General features: G+C 50.3%; 2 protein-coding genes across 2 annotated transcripts; one reads left to right on the forward strand and one right to left on the reverse strand.

The window, feature by feature from the left end:
• The first annotated feature begins 1,057 nt into the window (after positions 1-1,057).
• Positions 1,058-2,339, forward strand: LOC123140786 (cytosolic sulfotransferase 5-like). Its single transcript, XM_044560069.1, has one exon. It carries the CDS (start codon positions 1,286-1,288, stop codon positions 2,261-2,263), a length of 978 nt encoding a protein of 325 aa, XP_044416004.1. The 5' UTR covers positions 1,058-1,285; the 3' UTR covers positions 2,264-2,339.
• Positions 2,340-4,742: 2,403 nt separating this feature from the next.
• LOC123140787 (uncharacterized) lies at positions 4,743-5,864 on the reverse strand. The gene is made up of 3 exons (XM_044560070.1): positions 5,447-5,864; positions 5,119-5,353; positions 4,743-5,016 (listed from the first exon to the last, which is right to left on the reverse strand). The coding sequence occupies exons 1-3, from the start codon at positions 5,711-5,713 to the stop codon at positions 4,997-4,999; spliced, it is 522 nt and encodes a 173-aa protein (XP_044416005.1). The 5' UTR covers positions 5,714-5,864; the 3' UTR covers positions 4,743-4,996.
• Positions 5,865-10,928: the final 5,064 nt, after the last annotated feature.

Below are 10,928 nucleotides of genomic sequence, written 5' to 3' on the forward strand. Positions count from 1 at the left end.
TTCAGCATTGAGTGATCGCAAGTATTGCGGTCCAAACACTGCCACCACTGCCCTGCAGAACTTGTACAAACACTCAATGGTCGTGGACTCGACCATGCGTCCATAGTCTTCCAGTGAATCACCGGGAGCTCCATATGCAAGCATCCTCATAGTTGTCATGCACTTCTGGAGTGAGGTGAATCCAAGTGTGCCGGTGCAATCCTTCTTGCACTTGAAGTAGCTGTCGAACTCACTGATGGAATTCACAATCCCGAGGAAGAGCTTTCAGCTCATCCGGTAATGGCGCCGAAATACTTTCTCGCCGTTCTGTGGAGCGTCGGCGAAGTAGTCGGAGTAGAGCAAGCAATAGCCTTCCAGTCGATGCCTCTGCTTTGCCTTCAGCCGGCTTGGCACTGAGCCACCTCGCCACGGGTTTGCATTGCTCGCGAATAGGCCGGCCACAGCAGCGAGGACCATGAGATGCTCTTCGTCCTGGGCATCGGCATCGGCTTCCTCCTCCAGTAGTGCCCCAACGCCTCCTCGTCGTCCGAGTCCATCGCCGAACACCTGACCAGCGTAGTAGGCGCGTAGCCGCCGGTATTCCCGCCCTGCGTGGCCGGAGCGCTGAAAATCTCGCCCAGGAGCGGGGTGGAGGCTGCCGTGGTGGAACACTCTCTTTTCCAACGGGGGAATGGCCTTTCCGGCGGTGGGTGGGTAGGCGACGCCGGGATCGGCACGACGGCGGTAGGGCGTGTGCGCGGGAGGGGGCGAATCTGGAAGTGCAAGATACTTTTCCGCCTGACAGTAGTGGCCCAGGCGCGGTTTTTCCTTCCGTCGGAGCCCCTAAGCGCCCCCCCCCCCCCCCAGTGCGCTGGGTTCGGCCTGAGATCGCCGGGCCAAAAAATGGGCCGAGCCAGTGGATTTCAGCATCCTGGGGGCGCGACTGGTTTTTTTTTCCGGCGCCAGTGCGAAAAAACTCTCCCTGAAGGGCTGTTAGGGGCGCGAGTGGAGATGCTCTAAGTTGGTGGACTCATTTCTGTAGTGCAGTTCCACATATGGGAAGAAACCATATACTTATTGTAAGAATGTACACATGTATGTAGAATTGCATGTCCTGAAGTAAAGATCCAGTACGATTAGATAGTGCGCACAATCCCGCTTCAAGAGGCGCCACAAGTTGGCGCCCCAGACACTAGTGGATATAATTCAGTACTTACGCCGCTCATCGCTTCTTAATCGAATAGATTTGCTGCAATCTTCCAGCCGTACGTCGTTCCACTTCCACCTACCTTCCAACCTGCTCGTCATGTCTGCAGGACAGCACGAGAGCGACGACCATGACGCCACTGCCGCCGCGGAGGAAGGAGGGACCCTCCCTCCCCCGACGAGGCAAGGACTGTGGGTCCTGTACCGGGGCTGCTGGCTGAAGCCCCAGACGGCGGAGAGCGTCGCGGTGGTCCAAGCCCAGTTCGAGCCGCGCCCCGACGACGTCTTCCTGGCCACCTACCCCAAGTGCGGCACCACATGGCTCAAGGCCCTCGCCTTCGCCGTCACCAACCGCCTTCGCCACGGCCACGCCGTGGGCGACAGCGGCCACCCGCTGCTCACCAACCATCCTCAGCACCTGGTGCCGTTCCTCGAGCTGCCCGACCGCCGGCTCCACCCTCTCGCGGACGACCTCGACGCGCTGGCCTCGCCGAGGCTCCTCGCCACCCACATGCCGCTGTCGCTGCTGGCCGCGCGCGTGGGTGCCCTCGGCTGCCGGGTCGTGTACATGTGCCGGGAGCCCAAGGACGTGCTCGTGTCCTACTGGCACTTCGCGAGCAAGGTGCACGCGGATTTCTCCATGGACATGGCGTTCGAGCTGTTCTGCGACGGGGTCTCCTCGTACGGGCCTATCTGGGACCACAACCTTGGGTACTGGAGGCAGAGCATGACGGAGCCCCGCAGGATTTTGTTCCTCAAGTACGAGGACATGATGGCCGACCCGACCAGCCATGTCAAGATGCTGGCAGAGTTCCTCCGTGTTCCATTCTCCGACGACGAGGTGCGCCGCGGAGTCGTCGAGGAGGTCGTGGATCTATGTAGCTTCGACAAGCTCAAGAGCCTACCGGTCAACTCGTCGGGAGTGTCTGATCGGTTCGTCGGGGTGCCCATCCAGAACTCATCTTACTTCAGGACCGGCAGAGTGGGGGACTGGGCGACTCACTTCACTCAAGAAATGGCGGAGAAGCTAGATGCCATTGTTGAGGAGAAGTTTAGAGGATCTGGTCTCGGATTCTGAATTGTGATTGACATGCTTAAACAGGCGATTGCTGGTGAAATTGAGCCTGAGGTATATTATGTTTTCTCTAATAATGTGAAAGACTCTACTTCTTCTTGTCTCCCTTATCATCTTTTTAAGTTCTATTATGGAAACCGCAAACCTTACAAAGTGTTTGCCAACAGGTTTTGAAAGAAACATCAAATCAAAAGCGCAACATGGGTGTCACTATCTTTTTCTAAGCAACTTGTGTTCATCATGTAGCAGAAGCGAAAGTGATAGGTACAAGATGTCCCGATATTTTGATCAGATAGTATCAATTTTGTTGGAGGAAACTTTGACTACCTGATTAGACTGAATACTCAATGGTGTATTTTAGCATTCTCTAAACCAACTCCACTATAGTTATTGACGGTGTTGGAGACACGGTCAATCTATCCACAAAGATCAATCCACGCACAACTGAAGAATAAGCAAGAATATAATATATGCATTATAATTTGAATTATGGATATGAGACAGTGTACTTGATTAACATAGTGGGGTTCTGATGGTGCATAGTGTAGGTGCTCTTGCCGGCCGGCTCGTGTCTATGGCAAAGAGTAGCAAACGCTAAAACTCGATCAACCAAACCTCAGACCCTAACTGACATCCCAAGGGAGGTATTTAACGAGGAGCAAAGGGAGAATTCGGCCAGCCCAAGGACAGGGTAGAATCCAAACTTAAGCCAGTATGCTCCCCAAATATAAATTCTAAGGCCTTCATGTAGTCTTTTACTCCACAAATATATGGGCCTGGCCCGAAAATGTGGTGGTTCTGGTGCAACATGTACAAACGGGCAAACGGCTATGGGCAAAGTTATAAGTGTCATATTGTATGCTTTTTCCATATCCTCACGTAGGCTTCAAACTCATGATATCTCCACGTGCAACTTCATCTTTGTTCCTTGTATGCTTGTGTCATCTCTATGCTTAATCATACTTTCATGCGTGTCCCCCTTGTCCATGTTAGGTACTTTCATGCGTGTCCTGAGTAATACAAATATATTTGACTTAGGCAACACCGTATACTCATAAACACTTGGAAGAGTTCCGAGAAACAAAGTTCCTGATATTTTGAGTTGGGGTGTGTGAGCTCTATTAATTTGTCCTTGCGTTTCCTGGAACGGTCACGTGGTTGGGGTGTAATAGCAATAGGTTTGCCCTCATAAAAACACTACCATGTTTCATTACATACGGCAAACCTTTTGCTCTTTGCCAACAGGTTATGAAGGAAAAAAAATACTATACTTCTTTTATTCTCACGAATCTTGCGCTCTTTGTCAAGATTTGGGGATCGTCTTCTCAAATCAGGAGCTCGATCAAAGAGGACCATCGTGCCTAGATTAGGGCTCTCCGTCATATTTGTCCCTGGACTTTCGAGCATAAGGTGGCATTGGTCAGAGATGAGGTTGTGGTCACAGATGAAGCAAAATTTACCATCCTTTACTTAGACCGAAGTGATGGACCGTCAGATGCCTCAGATCTGACATGCTACATGACCACTGGAAGAGAGCGCGACATGCTCGCAATTCACACTGCAATGGGATGTGGGTCGTCGGTGCTGATGGGGGGGATGGGGGGGGGGGGGGGGGGGGGGAATCTTGTTGGGCCCATGTGGCACAAGTTTCCTTCCACCTCTTACCCTTTTAAGGCCCGTTGATATTTAATTAATTATAAAAGTCTTCTAACAATTATAGAGCCTTTTTTTGGAAGCTGGGGATACTGCCCATTTTTGGAAGGATGTACGGAACACTGAGATGTTATCGTTGTCCCACCCAAGGGCGTTCTCTTACTGCAGAGATGAGGACATATCTGTCCGGCACCTGTTAGGTACTGACTCTCTGAACCAACTTTTCCACCTCCCACTTTCTGTCGAAGCCAGAGCAGAAATTGAAGACCTTCAGAAAACTACGGGTAATTTGATCCCCAGCGAGAATGCTAAGGATTCATGGCACTGTGTTTGGGGCTCCCCTGACTTCAAGACATCCAAATACTACAAACACTGCTTTTCAGAGATGCAGGTTGACATGGCTTTCGCATGGATATGGAGAACTAACACAATGCAATGGAAGATGTTCCTCTGGTTGTTGCTGGCCGACCGATTGAACACTAGGAACATGTTGAGGAGGAGACATTACAGGATTGCCACATCATGTTTGTTCAGAGATTTGCACACCCACTGGATGCCACTTGCATGCTGAAGTAGAAAATAATATAAAGATCTTTGCATCTTTGTGTATAAGATTGGCCACCGACTAACCACGACACGCTAGCCATATGCCTTGCTGAAATTATAGTGATGCGGTTTTGGTATGTTTACATTACTACAAAATATGTTCACATTAAGTTTTTTAGAGGAAGTGTTTACATTAAGTTATACGAATATTTATTTTTTCTTCCACTTCTTTTTTTTAGAAGATTTTTTTTCTTCCACTTATGAAGACAATACCTGCCCCTGCTCTTCGAGCTGTCAAATATCAAATGCACACTTCAAGAAAAAGAAGAGAAAATCGGCCTTTACAATACCCATAGAAGCCGGCCCATGATTTCTCATAGCGGACAAGATCTATAGGCCCACTATTATTGGCCTGTAAACTTGTGTGATCACGCCGGGCCGAATTGCTAGCCTTGGGCCGGGCCACCAACGAATCCACGCCACCCGTACGTTAATTTGCTCGTCGGGGAGACCACCATCGTCGCCGTCTCCGGCGTTCTAGAGCTCCAGCACGACGACTGCAAAGTCATGGAAATAATGTCAGCATAGCCCACAGGGACCAGACCAAGGCTTAGAGCTTTGAAGATGAAACAGCATGCAGCTGAGCTGAGCGAGCTTACAGTCGGAATCCGTGGTGATCCAGTGAGCCTCCTGCTCCATCGCCATGATCTCTTCGAAGCATATCTTGTGGGCGGTGGCGAATGGCGGCGGAGGGGAGCGCGGGAATGCGGCGTCCCGGCTGCTCAGGCTGTTCCTGCTGGCGCTGGACACCGACGACGCGGAGCTCATGCCGTCGAGGCCGCCGCCGTGGACGACCGAACGCCGGCGATCTCTACTCTTGAAGGTCACCACCCTCTGGAAACCGATCAAGAAAGCACGGACATAAGTATAACAATGGTCAACGAGGAAGATTCATTTCAGGCCGCTCCTTCCCGATTAATTACGTACCTTCCATTTCTTGGCGGTGGCCACGGTGGAGGAGCGGAGCTTGGACTGAGCCGCCGCCGCCGAGGACGACTGCACGACGGCGCGCCGGAGCAGCTCCCTCATCCTAGCCACGATCGCCTTCCTGCGCTCGGCGATGGCCCTCGCCGCCGCCGCGGCCTTCCTCGTCGTCGTCTCCGGCGCCACACCCTCCGTTGACGACCCCGTCTCCGACTCCGACTCCGACCCCTCGTCGATGATTGGCAGCACCCTGGACGCACACTGATCCATGTCGACCGAGAGGCCGGCCGGATCGATCGAAGCTAAACAAGCAGACAGGCAACGAAACACAAGTCGGACCGACCACGAGGATCTAGGCTAGCCTCGCGCGCTAATCAAGCAGCAGAGGGGATCAAACAAAACAGTCGGCCGCCGGCCGGGAATAGTTTACACCTGCTCGCCAGTCGCCACATGCATCGATGCATGCATATATAAGCCGGCCTGGAGAATCATCGCCACATGCATGTTCTGGCTGGCCTAGCTAAGCTAAGCTAAGCTAAGCTAGTGATCAGTAGGAATCTAAAGTGGGTGCACGTATCTAGTATACTTAATCTTCACTTGCATACATTTACTGACATGAGCAGTGGAGAGCTGCTGATGGTCTGAGGGATCGACTGATCAGCAACCGAACACGTCAGTTCAGTACGGCAAGCTGTCTAATACATCCACCTTTTGTAGATCTGCACTTGTCTGCTTGCTCTGGTGTCTGGTGAATGGAAACAATCAATCGCCACGCGTGGATTCGGTCGATCGGCTCCTTGGAGTTTATTGATGGTCACAAGAGGGGGTGGACACGTCGTTGGATGAGAAGATTAAGAGCTACTAGCTTCTCATGGTGTGCAAGTTAGAATCTATGCTACGATGCTAGGCTGCTAGCTAGCTTCGTTGGCCATGTGATGCATGGATGGATGCTGACTGGTGAGCAAGGTGTATCTTATTTAGGCTTCAAGCCCAAAGTTTGTTGGGGGAATCTAGAGGATAACTTTGCTTGGATATAGCATCTATTTTTCTCTTCTTTGGAATGGACTCGCCGATGACCGTGCGTCCGATAGACTTAGGAGGCGACCACATTGTCCTTGTGTACATGAGCACACATGAGTAAATATTTACAAGAGAAAAAAACGAGTCCCAACGCCCTCATATGAGAAGTGCGCCGTTAATGGCGGCTACCTCGCGGAGCCAAATTGACTAATGCGCACCCGTTTTTTGACAAGTTCCATGACCAGCAGATCATACTTCTGAAGTTCTATGACTTCCAATGACATTTACTGTTCCCTACATGATTCTCTCAACCAATCGTCGGCCCTCCTTTCCCGCTCCCGTCGTTCTCATCCCGCCCTTCACCCCACCCCACGGGTGCACCTCCTTTCACCACTAGTGTCGAGGATTAATGCACCACCGATATCATGATCTGGATGTAGTCAAGGAAAATTGTAAAGGAGGGGTGGTGCCCGAAGGCATCTCGTCGGCAATGAAAGTGACACGATGGTTTTATCAAGGTTTGGGTCCTCGGATGGATAATAGTCCTACTCCCTACCTATCTATCTGTTACAGGCTAGTATACCGATATTGTTGGGATTCACCCATGATCGATTACATCAAAACAACAACCTAAAGTCTGACTCGTGCAGCTGCGCTCGTTCGCTCGCGCGAGCGCACGCGCTCCAGCCGTCAGATACACTTCCCTCAAAAAAAAACAACAAACACACGTACACAAAAAAAAAACTTTTCCAAAGGCCTGTATCACCATTTGTTTTCTTTATTTTCTTTGTCTCATGGTATTACTAAACACACGCCCAAGGCTGTGGTTACATACACATTCTAGCACACACATAGACATACTCGGATTGGGCATCTCAACATATTTTTACCCAAACTCTAAACAACACGTATAAATGGCCAGTGTACTAATCCTAGCCGGACTACTATAACTCATGCCATGCAAACCAGACTACCTAATTAGCCTAACACAAATCAAATCTAACTCAACTAGACTCAACCACTTTTTTTTGCGGGAACTAGACTCAACCACTTACTCGAGAGATTATTCATAACAATATCTCCCTATGCTTTACATGATGTCCCCTTATGCTTCTCGAATCTTTCCTCCTGAAGAATCTTAATTTTTCGACTTATCCGCTTGATCCACGACAAGGCAAATTGTTGTTAGTTTGCAACAATCTGTTCTTAATTTTGACTTGCCGAATTTATGGACAAATTCAAATATGACAGGTATGTGCTCCCGCATGACTGTATACGTTGGTGGGGCTTCGCCTGACCTTTATATAGATAGACGAAGTCTGATAGTTTGGTAGCTATCTATAGGGTATTGATACGATCAGGTGACTCAACAATAAAGGGAGACATATCTTCCAAAATTCTTGAGTCCCCGAAATAATGCCCATGTCCTTATCTCTTACGAGTGTTTGCTCAGGTGCAGTGGGCGCGGGACTTGAAAGTTCCTAGACACTCGAACCATTGATATGGTGAATTCCCATCTCATTCTGACCCCCGCGTCGCCCCCGCTCGAGCGACTCTGGTGGTGCCGCAACCCTAGCCGTCGGGGGCGTCACCTCCTTCCTCCCCTCCCTCCATCGCCTCCGTTTTAGATGTTGGGCTCTGGTGTGAGGTCTGGGCAGGCGGCCTGGACAATACTCACCCCTTCATGAAGTTGATAGGAGTAGCAATAGATGTTGTCAATATGGTGGTTTCGGACTTATTAATGTATTAATTTGTAAGGTATTAATAAATAATTAATAAAATGGTTGTATGCATCGCCCTGATGTAGAGGCCAGGGGTCATTCTCCTTTTCTAAAAGAACTAAGGCACCCCCTCCTAGCACCCTTATTCTCGTGCTTGTCCTCCACATCTGTACCGCCACCATCCCAATTCCTGGTGGCCGTCCTTATCTATAAGCTAAGCTAGGCACTTGTGAAACATCCGACGATGTTGATCTCTAAAATTCCTTCTTCATCCTAATGGTGCGCGCCTTGTTCATATCCCTTCCATTTCTTCTTCGCGAAGAATGTTGTGTTTACATCTCATAGGCACGGATCTTTCACTCATACAAGCGAGTGATTGTTTACTATCCAGATATCCTGCCATCTCTCTCTCGGGAGAGGCTAATTCGTGCTCGCGCGTTGGCGCGATCGATTTCCGACCGGCCGTTGTCTTCTGGATTAGGAAAGTGTACAGTCTCTTTGTGTTTCGCTTGATTAGGAAAGTGCTACGTGATTATATGTAAAGTGCTACGTGTCAGTTCACGGAAACTACGCCCCCCACCCCACCCTTAAAATCAGGGGGGAGAGATTATAGGTTGATTACAGGGTGGGTCCAGCACGTTTAAAAGGGAAAGTAAAAATTTGGAAAGAAATAAAACAAGCTGTTGGAAACTGATCTGTTGAGCGGGGCGATCCGCCCGTTGCGACGCGCGCGTGCGAAGGATTCATTTCGCTCTCTCTCTCTCTCCCTCTCTAGTTTACCCCCCCCCCCCCCCCCCCACCCCCACACACACACACACACACAATATCTAAGAGTGGTTGTCACTCCTTTTCCCTGGAAATCACATTCTCAAATACTACTTTTACAGAAAAGAAAGTGCTCTAACAAGTATAATAGTCGCCTAAAGCATAGAGTTGAATAACCGTCATCATATTGGACTGATAAGTAATATTTTTTCTAAAAAATGATGTGTATAAATAGTGTACTAATTCCACTAAAGAAAAGGCACTAATCATAGGTTCATTTTTTGGAATCACTATTTTTTTAGACAAACTCTGAAGCTTTCTATTATATCGTCACGCCATTTACACGGACGAAAGAAAGTCCATCCGGTTGACCTAGCCAGACATGTCGGCCAGTCAGAAGGGATAAAGCATGCCGTGAGTTTGTAAGCCTCGACATTTGAACTCCTAAATTCATGACTAGTATTACAAGACTGAAAAGTAGCTTTACGATCTAATATTTCATGTATAACTGCTTCATAGACCATCGGGTTTCTGTCACGAATACCCTCAACGACCCCCTTGCAATCTGAAGATACTTGAATCTTCCTCTCGAAAAGATCCTCCGGTAGGTCTAGAGCCTCCCTAACGTCATGCATTTGAGTGTAGCTGGATCAGAAACTCTTTGGATTACAATGGCCGAAGCTCCAAGGAAAAGGCATGTTTGATCTCTGCATATAGCACCCGCTGCTCCATATAGTCCTCCTCTCCTGACTGAGGCGTCAACGTTGATATTTACCAAACCAGCCGGAGGGGCCATCTGTTCCATTGGTCGCTCTCTAGAGAACGCTGGGGTAGCTGTTGTTTATCGTATGGCATCCAACTCTCTAAGATACGACTGCACGAAAGCATGTGTTGTGAAAGGACTTTGATAAATCTGTTCATTTTTGGACTTTGATAAATCTGTTTATTTTTTTAGAAAAGGAGGATGACCCCCGGCCTCTGCATCTGGGCGATGCATACGGCCATTTTATTAATTATTCTCACAAGACCTTACAAAGTCCTACAACAGTAAGACTAAAGCCGCCATCTAAGCAACAAACTGTCGCTACACCTATCCAGTTGATGAAGGGGCGCAGATAGCCTGGGCCTAATACCAAACAGACATCGCAGCCAAGCCTAACATCTAAGACCTGAGACCCCAACCTAGCCACTTGCCGGGTCTGGGGCACACACTGGTCCGGCGTGCTCTCAGAGGCCGCCGCCGCCAACTGCCACCGCTCCATCTTCAGAACTGTACTGATGCATCAACCTTGCTCGGTCTAGCTATCGTCGACGCCACCACGGCGCCCAACGGCACCTCCTCCCTGCGCGCAAACAGCTGAGCACGTCGCGGTCGCCACTGATACACCTCAGCGCCATGCTGCCAAGTACCACCAGCCGACACAGCTTGAAGTCCTTGGAAGATCTGTCGTGCGTAGCACCTGCCGACCAGGCATGACAAAGCGTAGCACCTGTCGGTCAGGCATGACTTGACATCTCCACCGAAGCTCCGTGCAAGACGAAGCCGCTCCACCTCCTGCCTCTGACTTCCAGCGCTGCTCCACAAACGATGCTCCCAAGAGAGAAACGACACCGCAGTGCCGCCATCGTCCGATCTGGAACACCAGATCCTAGGGTTTCCCCCGGAGCAGCACGAGTGGGTCGACAGTAGTTACACGACGATGCCTCCATCAAGGTAACGGCGAGAACGCCGCCATCGCCTGCCGTCGGCTCGGTTTTCACCGGCAACCATGTCTCCCCTACTCGCAGCCGGGACTAGATGATGGATCTCGAGATCCGATCACCAAGCCTCTGGCCGGCCATCTCTGGAAGAAGATGACCACCACGTCCACCAGCGTCACCACGCCGGGCACGCGTCGCCGCCGGCACCCCCATGGTGCCTAGAGGCCGACAAGCCCCGACGAACACCACGCCTCGCCAGCCGCCATGGCCCAGACCCA

This window comes from Triticum aestivum, chromosome 6D, assembly GCF_018294505.1.
Source record: "Triticum aestivum cultivar Chinese Spring chromosome 6D, IWGSC CS RefSeq v2.1, whole genome shotgun sequence".
Taxonomy (NCBI): domain Eukaryota; kingdom Viridiplantae; phylum Streptophyta; class Magnoliopsida; order Poales; family Poaceae; genus Triticum; species Triticum aestivum.

What these genes read in the sequence shown, in the direction of transcription:
- LOC123140787 (XM_044560070.1), bottom strand. Translation starts at nt 5,713, where the DNA reads ATGGATCAGTGTGCGTCCAGGGTGCTGCCAATCATCGACGAGGGGTCG. An exon ending in CCACCGCCAAGAAATGGAAG is followed by an intron (nt 5,354 to 5,446) that starts GTACGTAATTAA and finishes ATCGGTTTCCAG; the next exon opens with AGGGTGGTGACCTTCAAGAG. An exon ending in GATCACCACGGATTCCGACT is followed by an intron (nt 5,017 to 5,118) that starts GTAAGCTCGCTC and finishes ATGACTTTGCAG; the next exon opens with TCGTCGTGCTGGAGCTCTAG.
- LOC123140786 (XM_044560069.1), top strand. Translation starts at nt 1,286, where the DNA reads ATGTCTGCAGGACAGCACGAGAGCGACGACCATGACGCCACTGCCGCC.